General features: G+C 28.1%; 1 protein-coding gene across 5 annotated transcripts in view; it reads left to right on the forward strand.

The window, feature by feature from the left end:
• Nucleotides 1-7,621: 7,621 nt before the first annotated feature.
• The window catches only part of LOC142242914 (uncharacterized), a 56,795-nt gene continuing 43,634 nt past the window's right edge, over nt 7,622-20,782 (forward strand). For all 5 annotated transcript variants that reach the window (XM_075314406.1, XM_075314399.1, XM_075314414.1 and 2 more), the window contains exons 1-2: nt 7,622-7,693; nt 13,496-13,701. In XM_075314406.1, the coding sequence (XP_075170521.1) occupies nt 13,698-13,701 (4 nt within the window). In that variant the 5' untranslated portion in view covers nt 7,622-7,693; nt 13,496-13,697. The remainder of the gene's footprint in view (nt 7,694-13,495; nt 13,702-20,782) is intronic.

Consider the following 20,782-nt stretch of genomic DNA (forward strand, 5'->3'; position numbering starts at 1 on the left):
GACGATATAACGATGTCCGTCCGTCTGTCTGTCTGTCTGTCTGTTGTAATCACGCTACAGTCTTCAATAATGAAGCAATCGTGCTGAAATTTTGCACAAACTCGTCTTTTGTCTGCAGGCAGTTCAAGTTCGAAGATGGGCTATATCGGTCCAGGTTTTGATATAGTCCCCATATAAACCGACCTCCCGATTTGGGGTCTTGGGCTTATAGAAATCGTAGTTTTTATCCAATTTGTCTGAAATTGGAAATCTAGAGGTATTTTAGGACCATAAAGAGGTGTGCCCAAAATGGTGAGTATCGGTCCATATTTTGGTATGGTCCCCATATAAAACGACCTCCCGATTTAGGGCCTTGGGCTTATAGAAACCGTAGTTTTTATCCAATTTGTCTGAAATTGGAAATCTAGAGGTATTTTAGGAACATAAAGAGGTGTGCCGAAAATGGTGAGTATCGGTCCATATTTTGGTATAGCCCCATATAGACCGATTTCTCGATTTTACTTCATGGCTTCTAGAATCCGAAGTTTTTATCCAATTTGCCTGAAATTGGCAATCTAATGGTACTGTAGGACCACAAATACGTGTGCCAAAAATTGTGAGTATCGGTCCATGTTTTGGTATAGTCCCCATATAAATCGACCTCCCGATTTGGGGTCTTGGGCTTATAGAAACCGTAGTTTTTATCCAATTTGTCTGAAATTGGAAAACTAGAGGTATTTTAGGACCATAAAGAGGTGTGCCGAAAATGGTGAGTATTGGTCCATATTTTGGTATAGCCCCCATGTAGACCGATTTCCCGATTTTACTTATTGGGCTTCTAGAATCCGAAGTTTTTATCCTATTTGCCTGAAATTGGAAATCTAGAGGTATTTTCGGGTCATAAAGAGGTGTGACGAAAACGGTGGGTATCGGTCCATATTTTAATATAGCCCCCATAAGAATGATATCCCGATTTAACTCCTTGGGTTTCTAGAAACCGTAGATTTTATCTGATTTGCCTGAAATTGTAAATATTCTGGTATTTTAGGCTCACAAAAACGTGTATCGGATTAAGTTTTTATCGGTACATTTGGTAATGCCTCCATATAGACCGACTTCACTTCTTGAGGGTGTAGAAGGCGCACTGATCATGAAAATTGCTTGAAACTCTATGTAAAGTTTCCAGATTTTACTTCTACATATTTAAGATTTCAAATCAAGACGTTATTTTATAATTTTCTTGCACACTTACAAGATATGTTAATGATTCCTCTAAACCTCAAACAAAAATTGTTCTTATAAATCCAGAATCTGATATAGTCCTCATTGGTGAAATTTATCTTCGGGAAGTGTCCTCAAGTCCTCCTGGAATTTCAAAGGAAACACTAATATTTGGTTCATGGTGGTGGGTATTTAAGATTCGGCCCGACCGAACTTACTGCTGTATATACTTGTTGTGTATAGAAATAAAATTTTGCTAAAATTTTCTATAGAAATAAAGTTTTGGAAAAATTTTCTATAAAAATAAAATTTTGCAAAAATTTCCTATAGAAATAAAATTTTGAAAAAAAATTTTATAGAAATAAAATATTGACAAAATTTCTGTAGAAATAAAGTTGTGACACAATTTTCTATAGAAATAAAGTTGTGCAAAAATTTTCTATACATACAAAATTTTGCAAAAAATTTATATAAAATTAAAATTATATCTAATTATACACTTATTTTTCGACCTTTATGGACAGATATAGATTAAGGAACATGGTTAATAGAGCCATTGAAAAGAAAACGCCAGATACAAATCTATACACGCCTGGACTGTACATGTTTCGGTTCGGGCGAATGAACCTTTCCACAGCCTTTAGTATAGATCTGGCTGGGAGAGATAACTCAATTTTGGGCCCTTTATGCTAACTCCTTATGGAGAAAACATTTCGGAATTTTCCTCTTACAAATTGAATCATCTTTTCTCCCACTGTACATCATCTTTTCATATAACTTACAAGTCCCTTAATCTTATTTTTATTTCGTTTTGTTACATGGTAATGCAATAACACGAAATTTATTTTTAGAAAGCTAATTTGTTAGAATTCATTCGTTTTGTTACATGGTAATGCAACAACACGAAATTTATTTTTAGAAAGCTACAATTCACCTAAGTGGTGAACAGTCGAACAATGCTTATTGTTTCTACAGTCAACTACAACATGTGACAACTTACAGAAACTGGTTTCCAGGATACAACAACAATTCTAACGCGCACATTAGTCGTGTTTTTCCTAGTTTTACGACGGGCTCATCGTTGCTTATTATATGTCATGTTTCATGTCCTGGAAACCAGTTTCTGTAAGTTGTCACATGTTGTAGTTGACTGTAGAAACAATAAGCATTGTTCGACTGTTCACCACTTAGGTGAATTTTAGCTTTCTAAAAATAAATTTCGTGTTGTTGCATTACCATGTAACAAAACGAAATAAAAATAAGATTAAGTGACTTGTAAGTTATATGAAAAGATGATGTACAGGACCCAAAATTGAGTTATATCTCCCAGCCAGATCTATACTAAAGGCTGTGGAAAGGTTCATTCGCCCGAACCGAAACATGTACAGTCCAGGCGTGTATCGATTTGTATCTGGCGTTTTCTTTTCAATGGCTATATTAACCATGTTCCTTAATCTATATCTGTCCATAAAGCTCGCAAAATAAGTGTATAATTAGATATAATGCATTTGGACGTAAATTGCTTGTTTCGGTATCAGGCTAACATGAAATATAAAATTAAAATTTTGCAAAAATTTTCTTTAGAAATAAAATCTCGAGAAAATTTTGTGTATAGAAATAAAATCTTGACAAAATTTCTATAGAAATAAAATTTTACAAAATTTTCTATAGAAATAAAATTTTGACAAAATTTTCTATACAAACAAAATTTTGCAACCATTTTATATAGAATTAAAATTTTGCAAAAATTTTCTAGAGAATTAAAATTTTGCAAAAATATTCTACAGAGAATTGAAATTTTGCAAAAATTTTCTAGAGAATTAAAATTTTGCAAAAAGATTCTTTAAAAAAAAATTGCAAAAATTTTATATAGAATTAAAATTTTGTAAAAAAAATCTATGGATAAATTTATGCCAAATTTTATTTCAATAGAAACTTATGACAAAATCTTCTACAGAAATAAAATTTGACAAAACTTTCTATAGAACTAAAATTTTGCAAAAAAAAAAAAAATTCTATAGAAATAAATTTTTTACAAAATTTTCTACAGAAATATTATTTTGACAAAATTTTATATCTATAGATTTTTTTTTTTTTTTCACAGAAATAAAATCTTGTCAAAATTATCTATAAAATAAAATTATGACAAAATTTTCTTTATAAATAAAGTTTTGACAAAATTTTCTATAGAAATGAAATTTTGAGAAAATTTTCTTTACAAATAAAATTTCGACAAAATTTACCATAGAAATAAAATGTTGACAAAATTTTCGATAGAAATAAATGTTGTAATTGAAGCATAAAAATTAATTAATACAGAAATAAAATGTTCACAAAAATTTCTATAGATAAAAAGTTGACAAAATTTTCTATGAAAATACAATATTGACAAAATTTTCTTTAGAAGTAAAATTGTAACAAAATTTTCTAAAGAACTAGAATTTTGACAAAATTTTGAAAAAATTTTCTATAGAAGTAAAATTTTGACAAAATTTTCTAAAGAAATGGAATTTTAACAAAAATTTCGACAAAAGTAATATTTTGACAAAATGTTTTATAGAAATAAAATTTTGACAAAATTTTCTATAAAGATAAAATAATGACAAAATTTTCTATAGATATAAAATTTTGACAAAATTTTCAAAAAACTAAAATTTTAACAAAATTTTCTATAGAAATACAATTTTGACAAAATTTTCTATAGAAATAAAATTTTGCAAAAATTTTATATAGTATTTAAATTTTGTAAAAAAATGTCTGTAGAAATAAAAGAAAAAATAATGAAAATAGAGAAAGCATGCTCAAAAGCAAACCCAGCCAACTACATTCAAATCGATGATTTGAGTTTGGCAAAGGAAAAGAGATATGCTTGCAGTTTAGGCAGTAGCCGACTATCAAGCCTTTTTTCGGAACATTCAAGTGTAGTTCACTTTGGGTTGAGTGAATTGCCGAATTCATTTATAGTATTAAAAAATATAGTATTAAAATTTTGTAAAAAAAATTCTCTAGAAATAAAATTTTGACAAATTTTTCTATAGAAATAAAATTTAGACAAAATTTTCTACGGAAATAAAATTTTGACACAATTTTCCATAGAAATACAAATTTTCTATAGAAATAAAATTTTGACAAAATTTTCTGTAGAAATAAAATATTGACAAAATTTTTTATAGAAATAAAATTTTGCAAAAAGATTCTTTACAAAAAATATTGCAAAAATTTTATATAGTATTAAAATTTTCTAAAAAAAATTTTGTAGAAATAAAATTTTTACACATTTTTCTATAGAAATAAAATTTTGACAAAATTTTCTACAGAAATAAAATTTTTGACAAAATTTTCTATAGAAATAAAATTTTGACAAAATTTTCTACAAAAATAAAATTGTTCACAATTTTCCATAGAAATAAAATTTTGACAAAATTTTCTATAGAAATTAAATTTTGACAAAATTTTCGATATAAATAAAATTCGACAAAATTTTCTATAGAAATAAAATTTTGACAAAATTTTCTATAGAAAAAAAAATTTGACAAAATTTTCTATAGAAATAAAATTTTGCAAAAAGATTCTTTACAAAATAAAATTTGACAAAAGTTTATTTTGTAAAATAAAATTTGACAAAATTATCTATAGAAATAAAATTTTGATAAAATTTTCTATAGAAATAAAAATTTTCTATAGAAATACAATTTTGATAAAATTTTCTATAGAAATAAAAATTTTCTATAGAAATAAAATTTTGACAAAATTTTCTATAGAAATAAAATTTTGACAAAATTTTCTATAGAAATAAAATTTTGCAACAAATTCTTTACAAAACAAAAAAAAATTGCAAAACTTTTATACAGTATTAAAATTTTGTAAAAAATTCTGTAGAAATAAAATTTTGAGAAAATTTTCTACAGAAATAAAATTTTGACACAATTTTCCATAGAAATAAAATTTTGACAAAATTTTCTATATAAATTAATTTTGACAAAATTTCCTATATAAATAAAATTTGACAAAATTTTCTATAGAAATACAATTTTGACAAAATTTTCTATAGAAATACAATTTTGACAAAATTTTCTATAGAAATAAAATTTTGAAAAAATATTCTATAGAAATAAAATATTGACAGAATTTTCTATAGAAATAAAATTTTGACAGAATTATTAGTTTTTGTTTGATTTTTGGTCGACCTTTTTGTTAGAATTATAAATTAATGGTTCTTCAAGCTCGAGGTCTCGAGCTTGGTTCTTCAAGCTCTCGAGCCTCGAGCTTGAAGAACCATTAATTTATAATTTTGACAGAATTTTCTATAGAAATAGAATTTTGACAAAATTTTCTATAAAAATAAAATTTTGCCAAAATTTTCTTAAGAAATAAAATTTTGCCAAAATTTTCTTAAGAAATAAAATTTTGAAAAATTTTTCTATAGAAATAAAATTTTTGGAATATTTTATACTGAAATAAAATTTTGACAAAATCTTCTGTGAAAGTAAAAATTTTGACAAAATTTTCTATAGAAATAACATTTTGACAAACTTTTCTACACAAACAAAACTTTGCAAAAATTTTATATAGAATAAAAATTTCGCAAAAATTTTCTGGAGAATTAAAATTTTGTCAAAATATTATTTTTATAGAAAATTTTGTCAAAAATTTTATTTCAATAAAAAATGTTGTCAAAATTTTATTTCTATAAAAAACATTGTTGTTTTTTTTTGATTTCAGCTGAAAACCATGCATTGACTAAACTACAAGTGTTGCTTAACCAACAGAGGAAAAGTATGCTTGTCAAATTTATTTGGGCAAAACCCTATAGACTGCAAGATGGTTGGATGTACAGCTGTTTCGGAATTACTATCAACCAATTATCAGAATAAATTCCGGTAATTCACTCAACCCAAAGTGAACTACACTTGAACCGTCCTATAGACTGCAAGATGGTTGGATATACAGCTGACAAAATTTTCTATAGAAATAAAATTTTGACAAAATCATCTATAGAAATAAAATTTTGACAAAATTTTCTATAGAAATAAAATTTTGACAAAATCATCTATAGAAATAAAATTATGACAAAATTTTCTTAAGAAATAAAATTTTGACAAAATTTTCTATAGAACTAAAATTTTGGGAAAATTTTATACTGAAATAAAATTTTGACAAAATCTTCTGTGAAAGTAAAAATTTTGACAAATTTTTTTGTGAAAGTAAAAATTTTGACAACATTTTCTATAGAAATAAAATTTTTGTTGTTTTGATCTCAGCTTAAAAACCATTGCGTTGACTAAACTACAAGAGTAGCTTAACCAACAGAGGAAAAAAATGTTTGTCAAATGTATTTGGGCAAAGCCCTGTAGACTGCAGGCTGGTTGGATGGACGCACGTTTCGGAATTACCACATTCTTCATCTGCATCCTCTATAAATTCTGGTAGTTCACAATGAAATTCGATGAAAAACTTAAAAATAAGATTTTTAAGTTTGGTAGATTTTTGGTAAAATTTTCTTCAAAGTTTGGTGGATTATTTTTGATACGAATTATGTGGAAAATTTAGTTCTGGCAGTGAAGGTTAAATAATTTTTTTGTTTCATATTTCAGTAGAAACAGGTCCAAATTAGAAAATCTAAAATCGTTCAAAGGCAATAAAATGCCTTTTACCGCGCTAAAAATAGACTGCGCTGATGTTCACGGTTTTATTAACTATTTGAAAATATTTCTTTTCTTTGAGATCATTATATCATTATATACGATTATTCTAATTTCAATAGAAAACCTTCTTCTTGAATATAAGAATACCTGTTGTATTCCACACATATTTTTTGTGTGTGTTGAATCCACTGTGTAGATTGAATTTCAAAACGAGCATTTTCATAAAAAAATAAATTGATATTGACATTTGTGTTAATTCCAAAACATGAGGTAAGAGAAAAATAATGAATATATGTACATATATAAAATCATTGAATAATAATTTTCATTAAATTTCCATCAGTTCAGTGCGATCATTAGTGGACTCTTTGCTGTGGGATATTTATGGCCGAAAAAACCATGGTCAGAGTAAAAAGAAAAATTACAATTTTAAACTATTGCACTATGGTCTCTCGTATATACATATTTCGTCTTCATATAATCACGCTGATATACAAAACCTTAAGGATACTTATATTCTATTGAAAAATGAAATACGTTTGATGTCCTGTTTCTTACAACAATCGCTAATTGAACGTGAAACACATCGATGGCAACAGGAATGTTTATTTGATTACATTGCAACGTTATTACACAGAATTGTGGAGAAAGGCCGTAAGTACACAGTTACAAAGAGCAAAGTGTTGCCACCTTCTTCTCTTCTTCAATGTGCGCAATTGCATAAAATGTCACTACAGTGAAAAGTAGTTGTCATTTGCAGGCAGATAAGAAAATTTCTTCAGTAGTTATTGAGATTTCATTTCAGTCGTCGTCGACTTTTGCTCCGATAAGCAGTTAACAAATTTAGGGTAATCAACTCAACAATCAAACACCAACATTCCTACATAGTCATTTGTGAATTTCATCCTTGATATTTTTGCAAGAAAGTGAAAATCCCAATATTGGGTAATGTGACAAAGGCCATTTCGAGCCTATTAACAAATTCGGGAAAATTGTTTTTTTTTTCTTTTGTCCTTAGTTTCTAGTGCATGACAGAAGTTGTGTCGTTTTTGTATAATATGAAAAAGCAAGAAAATGACCCCCTTAACGATGACATTTAGAATCTTTTAAAGTCAAAGAAAATCCCCCCCAAGGGGTGCTTGTCTATAGCAGAAAAAAATCGATTTAGCCTTGTAGGGCTATGCTGGATTAAAACACCTAATTATAAAATAGTGAGCTTATTATAATAATTAATTAATATAATAAATATATAAGCGCCTGTCTGTCTGTGTGTGATAACTAGTGTTATATAAAAAAAACAAGGAAAAACAAATACCCTAAAACATATGTATATAAATATACTACATACATACCTACATAATGTGGATGTTTATATGTATCTGTAGAATCAAGATGGTTTTAAAAGTGTTGCTCTAAGCAAGTGCATATTTGTGTATGTGTGTGTGTGCGTATGCCCACTTTAGTATGTTCTAGTGAGAATTTTCTTTATATATTCTACAACTACCTCGAAATCAATGAAGAAAAAATACAACTATCAAAGCAATGCAACCGTCTATCCACACACTAACTAAGCATGCAAGAAAGCACCAAGCCAACACATTGGATCCATTAAAAAGGGTCAAGGTTGACTCTTGCACAAAAATAATGCAAATACTCAAACACACACACACATACACTCTAAATAATGAAATATACAACCATGAATATAGTGAATCAGTTTGTGTATGTGTGTGTATGGTATATATGTGAGTGCGTATGCATGTATGTATGTATTTCCGTAAAATCTTTTTGTGATAAAGCGTAAAATTATTTCTCCATAGTCGTCGCCGTCAGATCACATCACACAATACAGGCACCTTTATAACGCATATAAAGTCTCTTGTTGGCATATAATCATGCTGCCTCCGTAAACTATGCAATATGCATTTACACTTGAAGCTAATAAAAACCAAACATACATAGAAAACCACCGTCATATACATATGGGACATTCCATAAGAACGAAACAAACAACGGACAAGGACAAGTATAGCATATACTTTTTAAATGTTGTAAATTATTTAGTTTTATGATGTCATATTTTTGCAAAGCTTGATACCTATTCTCGTTTAGATTATGGATGTGCTAGATTTTTTGACAAATAATCTATTTACAAGGCCAATATTTTATTTCTATAGAAAATTTTGTCAAAATTTTATTTCTATAGAAAATGTTTGCCAAAATTTTATTTCTATTGAAAATTTTCTCTAATTGTATTTCTTTAGAAAATTGTCTCAAAATTTTATTCCTATAGAAAACTTTTTCAAAATCTTATTCCTATAGAAGATTTTATTATTATTTTTCCTAAATTTTATTTCCATAAAAAATTGTCAAAATGTTATTTTTATAGAAAATTTTGTCAAAATTTTATTTCTGTAAAAAATTTTGTCAAAATTTTATTTTTGTAAAAATTTTGTCAAAACTTTATTTCTGTAGAAAATTTTGTCAAAATTTTATTTCTGTAGAAAATTTTGACAAAATTTTATTTCCATAAAAAAATTTTTCAAAATTTTATTTCCATAAAAAAATTTTTCAAAATTTTATTTCCATAAAAAAATTTGTCAAAATTGTATTTCTATAGAAAATTTTGTCAAAATTTATTTCTATAGAAAATTTTGTCACTATTTTATTCCTATAGAAAACTTTTTTAAAATCTTATTTGTATAGAACTTTAATTATTATTATTTTTTATTATAATTATTTTTCCTCAATTTTATTTCTATAGAAAATTTTGTCAAAATTTGATGTCTATAGAAAAATTTATCAAAATTTTATTTCTATTGAATTTTTTTTCAAAATTTTATTTCTACAGAAAACTTTTTCAAAATCTTATTTCTATAGAAAATGTTTGTCAAAATTTTATTTCTATTGAAATTTTTTTCAAAGTTTTATTTCTCTAGAAATTTTTTGTCAAAATTTTATTTCTATGGAAAATTTTATCAAAATTTTTTCATTTCTATAGAAAATTTTTTCAAAATTTTATTTCTATAGAAAACTTTTTCAAAATCTTATTTCTATAGAAAATGTTTGTCAAAATTTTATTTCTATTGAAATTTTTTTCAAAGTTTTATTTCTCTAGAAAATTTTTTCAAAATTTTATTTCTATTGAATATTTTGTCAAAATCTAATTTCTATAGAAAACTTTTGACAAAATTTTATTTCCATAAAAAATTTTATTAAAATTTTATTTCTATTGAAAATTTTGTCAAAATTTTATTTCTGTAGAAAACTTTTTCAAAATCTTATTTCTATAGAAAATTTTTGTCAAAATTTTATTTCTACAGAAAATTTTATCAAAATTTCATTTCTTTAGAAAATTTTGTCAAAATTTTATTTATATTGAAAATTTTTTCAGAACTTTATTTCTAAAGAAAACTTTTTCAATATCTTATTTCTATAGAAAAGTTTATTAAAATTTTATTTCTATTGAAAATTTTATTAAAATCTTATTTCTATTGAAAATTTTGTCAAAATTTTATTTCTATTGACAATTTTTTCAAAGTTTTATTACTCCAGAAAACTTTTCAAAATTTTATTTCTAGAGAAAATTTTGTCAAAATCTTATTTCTATAGAAAATTTTTGTCAACATTTTATTTCTATTGAAAATGTTATCAAAATTTTATTTCTATATAAATTTTTTTCAAAATTTTATTTCAATAGAAAAATTTTTCAAAATCTTAATTCTATAGAAAATTTTTGTCAAAATTTTATTTCTATAGAAAATTTTGTCAAAATGTTATTTCTGTATAAAATTTTATAAAAATTTTATTTCTGTAGAAAATTTCAAAATTTTATTTTTTATTGAAAATTTTTCAAATTTTTATTTCTATATTTAGAAAATCTTTTCAAAATTTAATTTCTATAAAAAACTTTTTCAAAATCTTATTTCTAAAGAAAATTTTTTCAAAATTTTATTTCTATAGAAAACTTTCTCAAAATCTTATTTCTATAGAACATTGTTGACAAAATTTTATTTCTATTGAAAATTTTTGACAAAATTTTATTTCTATAGAAAACTTATTCAAAATCTTATTTCTATAGAAAATGTTTGTCAAAATTTTATTTCTATAGAAAATTTTATCAAAATTTCATTTCTATAGAAAATTTTTTCAAAATTTTATTTCTATAGAAAACTTTTTCAAAATTTTATTTCTATAGAAAATTGTTGACAAAATTTTATTTCTATAGAAAATTTTTGACAAAATTTTATTTCTATAGAAGATTTTATTAAAATTTTATTTCTATTGAAAATTTTGTCAAAATTTTATTTCTATAGAAAATTTTTGTCAAAATTTTATTTCTATAGAAAATTTTATCAAAATTTCATTTCTATAGAAAATTTTGTCAAAATTTTATTTCTATTGAAAATTTTTTCAAAGTTTTATTTATCTAGAATTTTTTTTTTCAAATATTATTTCTATAGAAAACTTTATTTCATATAGAAAATTTTATTTCATATAGAATATTTTTGTCAAAATTTTATTTCTATAGAAAAATTTATCAAAATTTCATTTCTATAGAAAACTTTTTCAAAACTTTATTTCTATAGAAAACTTTTTTAAAATCTTATTTCTATAGAAAATGTTTGTCAAAATTTTATTTCTATAGAAAATTTTATCAAAATTTCATTTCTATAGAAAATTTTTTCAAAATTTTATTTCTATTGAAAATTTTTTCAAAGTTTTATTTCACTAGAAAATTTTTTAAAAATTTTATTTCTATAGAAAATTTTATTTCTATTGAAAATTTTGCCAAAATTTTATTTCTATGGAAAATTTTTCAAAGCTTTATTTCTCTAGAATTTTTTTTCAAAATTTTATTTCGATAGAAAACTTTTTCAAAATCTTATTTCTATAGAAAATTTTTGTCAAAATTTTATTTCTATAGAAAATTTTATCAAATTTTCATTTCTATAGAACATTTTTTCAAAACTTTATTTCTATAGAAAACTTTTTCAAAATCTTATTTCTATGGAAAATTTTTGACAAAATTGTATTTCTATTGAAAATTTTGTCAAAATTTTATTTCTATTGACAATTTTGACAAAATTTTATTTCTATAGAAAACTTTTTCAAAATCTTATTTATATAGAAAAATTTTGTCAAAATTTTATTTCTATAGAAAATTTTATTAAAATTTCATTTCTATAGAAAATTTTGTCAAAATTTTATTTCTATAGAAAATTTTTTAAAAATTTTATTTCCATTGAAAACTTTGTCAAAATTGTATTTCCATAGAAAACATTGCCAAAATTAATTGGAGAGGAATATTGTGTTTTGATAGAATTCTACCAACTGTGGCAATCGTGCATGTAGCCCCTAAATATATGCAAAGAAAATTTTCAATAGTATATAATCCGTGTTACTAGCAAGAACTGACAATTTAAGAGTGACTTTCTATGACGATTAATGGAAATAAAATTAATGTCAACTTAATTTAGATTGAAATTGAGAAATGGTATCACATTACATAAAAACTTCAGTAACTTTAATAAATTAAACTTCCTGATGAAATCTAAATTATTATTAGTTACACAGCAAAAATATTTCCAACAAAAATATTGATTGAAATTTAAAACTTATTGAAGTAAAATTTAAAATTTAAAATTTAACTAATAAATATAATGTCAGTTATGAAAATGATTGAAAATTTTTACATTTTTAATTAAAATACTAATTATGCCATTTATAGGTTTTATTAAATGAAAAATATTGCCAATTAAAAATATGTTGAAAATTTTGTTCGAATATATTTAATTTCATACTATTTATTGGCTCATTAAATTTTGACTACAATCTAAAGAAAACTCTAACTATAATTTTAAACGAACAATTCAAAACAAAGCATTAAAATTTTAACAAATTGATATAATGTCACATAACTAAATAAATAAAGTAAATTATTAAAATTATAGAAAATTTTACATTTTTATTTAAAATATTAATTATGCCAATTATGGTTTTTATTAAATGAAAAACATATTTCCCATTAAAGATTGCACATTTTATTCAGAAATAACTAGTTTCATACTATTCACTGGTTCATTAAATTCTGACTAAACTGTAAAGAAAAATCCAACTATGCTTGTCATCGGACAATTGGTAACAAAGCTTAAAATCCTAAAAAATTACAAGAAGATTATTCCATCTAAAGAAAAAATAATTATAAAAAAATATATAATTGTTGGCCTCAACTAAAAAAATAACTGAGTTTTTCGATCAATAAAACCCATTGGAACGAAACGCAGTGGCTCGAAATCAATACAAAGAATAGAAAACCAAAAGAAAGATTTCATATATAGGGAAACAGGTCTTATAAAACCACAATTAATTTTTAATTTTTTATTTAATTTCTTATAGAGTGGAATGTCCCATATATACAGAAAAAATATTTAAAGTAGTGCATTCACTATATTCACACATACATACACGCAAATACACTTTAATCAAACAAAAGCAAGACAAAAAAATAACAACAAAAACAAAACACTGTTTAACAGACTTTTTCTCTATTCTCTTTTGAACTTTCTCTGAACCTATTTCCACTCAACCTCAAATGATATGGCAAACATACAATTTACAACAATAACAAATATTGTAATAAACCACAGTGCATTTATTAGTAATCTCAACACAAAATGTAAAGAGGCAGCGAAATCTACCAAACTTGTCTTCTTCTTCTCCTAAACAACAATCACAACGACAACAACATCACAGAGGACGATTAAACACATATACTAATACAGTGGTGTAGAACATCACAAAGCTCAGCTTGGAATAGCTTAGCTGTTGCAGCAATTCTTCAGGTGGAACATGGGTAAATATCATAACTATTTTTCATGACCATCGTACCACCCTAACCACCACCCCCCACTACATGTCTATAGCTTTGTGCGCCGCATTCAAAATGAAAATATTGCAATTTCGCCACCACCCCCTCGCATCGATAATCCACACAAAAAACAACATCAAAACAAATTATCTGTTGTCTACATCAATGCAACTTCATTATATTCGCTCTCACCTCCATCACCCTATCCACTAATATAAGAACCACTACTCAGTCTCTCTATAAATCAGAGTGTGTGTGTATTCTCCTTAAAATCTCCCTTTCAAACTCAACTCACATGCATATCACATGACTATCAGACTATGAGTGTTTGCTTGATGGACTTTGTACGTCTGACTATCACCATAGCCTTAATAAGAAATCCCCATTCTTTCTGTATAAAAGTGAGAGCGGGTGCATGGTAAAAACAAAATCTCATTACATTATCTCTTCACACCAAACTGGTCGTCACCATGTCTCATCCCATCAATGACTGCAATCTTATGTGTGTCAGTGTGTGTGTGTTAATATCTAAATGATTCTAAATGTAACCAACCAGTTTTCACATGCAATCCAGCCTTGACCAAAATTCAAAGGAGTACAATCAAAAAACGCAACTGGCAAGAATCTGAAAGCAACAATACCATAAGCGAATCGAAAGAAATGGCAAATTAAAATGTAATTGAAAACAAAAAATAAAATCGGTCAAGACCGATTACATGATACTCTATCCAATCACCGGATATGAACAATAGTTGGGCAAACAACTTAATTTTAAAAAGATAATACATGGAAAGCTGTGTTATCCCTTTATCAAGGACTTTTGTCTGTGTCATTATCTATTGTGTTTCGCCAATTTCAAGCAAGGTTGGTGAAATAATTTTGTGGTAATAGTTGTATATACTAGCAATTGGTTTGTATGATTAAACTTAAGCACAAAGAAGAGTATTTACGTTCACTTTGATGTGTTTAATTTTACGATGACAATGTTTATCATGCCCCTTGAATAGATAGGGTAACATAGACAATCTCGCACATTTAATACAGAAAAAACTTCCCAGCGAAAAATTGGAAGCAATAGAAGAATTCCATTGTTTACCGAAGCAATATAACTTTAGCCCTGTTTTGGTTAGTGTAAGCGAAACTCTAAAATTTGTTGTAACATAATGCTGATATACTGCCTGCATTCGAAAAAATCTAGGCTCTCGCTTACGATATTGCCGAAAAATAAACCAGAACTTAATTTATATCGCTTGGGAAAGCGCTGAAGTTAGTCTGGTATTTCCAAAAATTGGAAAATTGTTTGCTGGGTGGTTTTTACAGTGTTTGGTGGTTTTCGCAGTGTTTGGTGATTTTTACAGTGTTGGAAAATTTGTTTCCTTCTTTGTGAATTTCTTAAATATAAATTAAATATTTCGTATAATTCCGTATATTATCATTGTCCGAATGATATCAGTATTTGGTCGTCTAAATGGAGTTAGATGAAGAAGATTCTCTTGAAATTGGAAAATCAAAATGTAAAGATTTAATCGCGTTATTTCTGCTTCAGAAAATTCAGTTTATGTAGACCAAAGTCGAAGTTCCCAAATACGGGTTTCTCTTGACTCTAGGAACGTAATGTTTTTAAAAGTTATTCAATAATCGAAATAAAAATTTTAAGTGATCTGTGAGTATGATATAAAAAATATTCACCCATTGACTTCTTTCGTCACCTAAAGACGTAATTTTTCATCTCTCCTCATTGAAATTCGATAGGTGTTCCAGTGAATTGTTTTGATTGTTTTTTTGTTTTATGTTAATTAAAAACATTTTAATAAAATCAATTAAATATTTAATTGAATTGTTTTGAAATTTTAATTTGAAAACTTTTGGTGATATTTTTGTCTGTGCGTCAACATTTTTATACCCTACGCCACACTGTGGAACAGGGTATTATAGGTTAGGTTAGGTTAGGTTAGGTTAGGTTAGGTTAGGTTAGGTTAGGTTAGGTTAGGTTAGGTTAGGTTAGGTTAGGTTAGGTTAGGTTAGGTTAGGTTAGGTGGCATCCCGATGTATCAGACTCACTTAGACTATTCACCGCATTGGTGAACTTCTCTCTTATCACTGAGTGCTGCCCGATTCCATGTTAAGCTCAATGACAAGGGACCTCCTTTTTATAGCCGGGTCCGAATGGCGTTCCACATTACAATGAAACCACTTAGAGAAGCTTTGAAACCCTCAGAAATGTCACCAGGGATAATCCACCGCTGAAAAACTTTTTGGTGTTCGGTCGAAGCAGGAAACGAACCCACGATCTTGTGTATGCAAAGCGGGCATGCTAACCATTGCACCACGGTGGCTCCCATAAGTTAGTGTATATGTTTGCAACACCCAGAAGGACGAGATATACACATGGTGTCTTTGGCAATAATGCTCAGGGTGGCTCCCTGAGTCGATGTAACCATGTCCGTCCGTCCGTACGTTTGTCTGTCTGTGAACACATCTTTGTGTTTAAAGTCTGGTCGCAGTTTTAGCCCAATCGACTTCAAATTTGTCACAAGTTTCTGTTTTGGGTCAGAATAGAACCGTAGTGTTTTTGGAAGGAATCGGTTCATATTTAGATCCCACATACATATTTTGCCCGATATTGACTTATATGGCTCCAGAAACCAGAGTTTTACCCTAATTTGAATTTTGAAATTTTGCACATGGAGAACAATTAGTACTATATTTAAGTATGCCAAATTTGATTGAAATCGTTTCAGATTTCGATATAGCACCCATATATATCTTTCGCCCGATTTGCGCTAATTTGACCACAGTGACCAAAGTTGTACTGTATGATCTACGTGACATTTTGCAGAGGGAGTAGAATTAACATTCTAACATTAACGCTTGCTAAAAGTGGTTAAATTGGTTCAGATTTCGATACAGCTCCCATATATATCTTTCGATCGATTTAGACTCATATACCCACAGAAACCAAAGTTTTACCCCGATTTACTTGAAACTTGCACAGGGTGCAAAATTAAGGTTCTGGATACGCATGCCAAGTTTGGTTGAAATCGTTTCAGATTTAGATAACTCTCAGATATATATCATTGCCACGATTTTCCGTCATAGGACCACAGAGGTTAAAGTTGTAATCCGATTTACGTGAATTGTCATTGAGCTTAACATGGAATCGGGCAGCGCTCAGTAATAAGAGAGAAGTTCACCAATGTGGTATCACAATGGACTGAATAGTCTAAGTGAGTCTGATACATCGGGCTGCCACCTAACCTAACCTACGTGAAACTTTGCACAGGGAGTAGAATTATCATAGTAACTATGCATGTCAAATTTGGTTGAAATCGGTTCAGATTTCGGTGTAGCTTCCATATATATGTTTTCATGGTTTGGACAAAAATTGGCAAAATGCCCACATTTACCTTATAAAATCGCCACTGCTAAGTCGAAAACTTGTAAAAATTACTCCAAATTGCCTATATTTGTAATACATATATATCGACCGATAAATCATAAATGCAGATTTAAATGTTTTTTTTTTTACTAACATTGTGTTCCACCCTAGGGTATTAGCCGACTTAAATTTAAAGTCTACAAAATTTTGTAGAAATCTAACAAATTTTGTCCAGATCGGGTCAGAATTAAAAATATGTATATGGGAACAAAAACTTTTATATATAGCACCCAAGACATTGGACAGATTTAATATGCTATCGAAAATGTAAATCTACAAAGTGGTGCAGGGTATAATATTGTCTGTTTATTTGAAATTTTTGAAAAATGAAATCTTCGTCCTAGGGGACGAAGCCTCACCTAAATTATATTATTATTTTTTTTTTTACTTTAATTTATATTACTTTAATATTTCATAGCCTAATACAAACTCCCTTAAAATTGCTTTAGTTTCTATTGAACTGTTTCCATTAACTTAAATTGCATATTTAATTCTTTAAAACATTTCATTTAATTAAAATTTGCGCCACCTCCATTCGAGATTAATGAAAACCCACTAGCTCCGTTCTTTATGAACTTATGCGTCTTTCTCATCAAGTTCTACTATCACGTAATATACGTTAACCACAACGGTAAAGCACGTTTAGCATTTTTATTTGAAACTATTTTTCATTCCAAATTTATTCAAGCAGAAAAAGAACAAAAAAAATCAAAAGATTTATTCTAATGTCGTTTCCTACATAAATTTCGTAATATAGTATAATAGTGTACCGAATACATAAATATAAAATGTTTCACACACACACGCATATATATTACAAAAAAATGAGATTTCAGCACTCTGAGATGAAGTGCTTGTTTGTGTCTGGGCCCAATGGCCTGTTTGAAATGAATTTTATTCTCGGTTAGAATAACAAAAAAACGAACATATATGTTTTTATCACAAAATGTATTTAGATAAATTTGAGAAAAGACATTTTTTACATCAATTCACAATTGGATAGGTTTTCATAACTGTTTCCCTTTCTTGACCTATGCGTTCGATTATTTCTCTCCTCTCTCTCTCTTTCACTTTCTTCGTATTAATGGTTGATACAGTTTGATTGTGCTCTAGTGCGTATGATTGTTGTATTTGTGCCAATAATACTCATACGCCACATTGTACCATAACAATTATACTCCCACTTTGTACATGGTACATTATTGCGAATATGTATTTAAATTGTATTTGAGCATGAAAACGACACATGCAAACCACGTACTTTTGAAATAATTGATAAACATGCTATTTTTGATTGTTTTATTACAAATTTTGTGGGTTATATGCTTACAATCAAAAGCCTGACGGAGTAGAAAAAATTAAATTCAATAAAGCTAACGAAATTTTAAATTATCGTTCTTTTTTTAGCAATTTCACTAATTTTTTTCCAATTAAAGTCTTAATTGAGTTTTAAAAAATAGTCAATTAAAAATTTAATTGATTCAAAAAAATTTTTTATTGAAATTAGTTACAAAAGTTAATAGAATCAATTAATTTTTTAATTGGAATAATTCATTTTTAATTGATGCTATTATTTCTGTGATTGAAGACATTTCATATAAAATCTTAATTGGATCAATTAACTTTATGATTGAATCAGAAAAACAAGTATCTACGGCCGTAAGTTCGGTCAGGCCGAATCTTATGTACCCTCCACCATGGATTGCGTAGAAACTTCTACAAAAGACTGTCATCCACAATCGAATTACTTGGGTTGCGTTAACACTTGCCGATGGCAAGGTATCTTAAAAAATCCTTAACATCGTCTTCTAAATTGTAAGTTGGTCCATACGGGGGATATATTAAACAAAAAAAAAAGGCCGATTAAATACGTATATAATTCAGTTCGACAAAATTTTCTATAGAACTAAAATGTTGACATAATTTTCTATAGAAATAAAATTTTTACAAAATTTTCTATAGAAATAAAATTTTGACAAAATTTTCTATAGAAACAAGTAAGGAAAGTCTAAAGTCGGGCGGGGCAGACTATATTGTACCCTGCACCACTTTGTAGATCTAAATTTTCGATACCATATCACATCCGTTAAATGTGTTGAGGGCTATATATAAAGGTGTGTACCAAATACATATATTTAAATATCACTCGATCTGGACGGAATGTGATAGACTTCTACAAAATCTATAGACTCAAAATTTAAGTCGCTTAATGCACTAGGGTGGAACACAATGTTAGTAAAAAACCGATTTCAACCAAATTTGGCACGCATAGCTACAATGCTAATTCTACTCCCTGTGCAAAATTTCAACTAAATCGGAGTAAAAAATTGGCCTCTGTGGTCATATGAGCGTAAATCGGGCGAAAGCTATATATAAATCTAAACCGATTTCAATCAAATTTGGCACGCTACAATGCTAAATCTACTCCCTGTGCAAAATTTCAACCAAATTGGGCCAAAACTCTGGCTATTAGAACCATATTAGTCCATATCGGGCGAAAGATATATATATGGGAGCTATATCTAAATCTCAACCGATTTCAATCAAATTTTGCACACTTAACTGCACTACTAATTTTACTCCTAGTGCAAAATTTCAAACAAATTGGGCCAAAACTCTGGCATCTAGGACCATATTAGTCCATATCGGGCGAAAGATATATATGACAGGTATATCTAAATCTGAATCGATTTCAACCAAATTTGGCACACTTAACTATACTCCTAATTGTACTCCTAGTGCAAAATTTCAACCAAATTCGGCCATATAAGTCCATATCGGGCGAAAGATATATATGGGAGCTATATCTAAATCTGAACCGATTTCTTCCAAAATCAATAGGCTTCTATTCTGACCCAAATTAGGAACATGTGCCAAATTTGAAGGCGATTGGACTTAAATTGCGACCTAGACATTGATCACAAAAATGTGTTCACAGACAGACGGACGGACGGACAGACGGACATGGTTAAAGGGTGATACGGTCAAAATTTGGTCAATATAAACTTGACGTATTTCTTTCAATTTTTCATTTAAAAAACCTGAACACCCCTCATTTTAAAGGTGTGTGTGTGTGTGTAGAATGTTGCTCCTATTTTGATTTTGGAATTCACTCTTCAGTTGTCAAAATGCCGTCCAAGCAAGAAGAGCAGCGTATCAAAATTTTGCTCGCGCATCGTGAAAATCCGAGCTACTCGCACGCAAAGCTGGCAAAATCGCTAAATGTTGCCAAATCAAGCGTTACAAATGTAATTAAAGTGTTTGGGGAACGTTTGTCGATAGCCAGGAAGTCTGTATCGGGGGGAAATCGAAAACCGGAAGCCGCTGAGACAACGAAGAGAGTTGCCGGTAGTTTCAAGCGAAACCCTAACCTCTCTCTCCGAGATGCGGCAAATAAGCTGGGTGTATCGTCTACAACCGTGCATCGAGCCAAAAAACGAGCCGGACTATCGACTTACAAGAAGGTAGTGACTCCAAATCGCGATGATAAACCAAATACGACGGCCAAAGCGCGATCCCGGAGGCTGTACACGACAATGCTGACGAAGTTTGACTGCGTGGTAATGGATGACGAAACCTACGTCAAAGCCGACTACAAGCAGCTTCCGGGACAGGAGTTTTATACGG

The sequence above is a fragment of the Haematobia irritans genome, chromosome 1, assembly GCF_050003625.1.
Source record: "Haematobia irritans isolate KBUSLIRL chromosome 1, ASM5000362v1, whole genome shotgun sequence".
NCBI lineage: Eukaryota > Metazoa > Arthropoda > Insecta > Diptera > Muscidae > Haematobia > Haematobia irritans.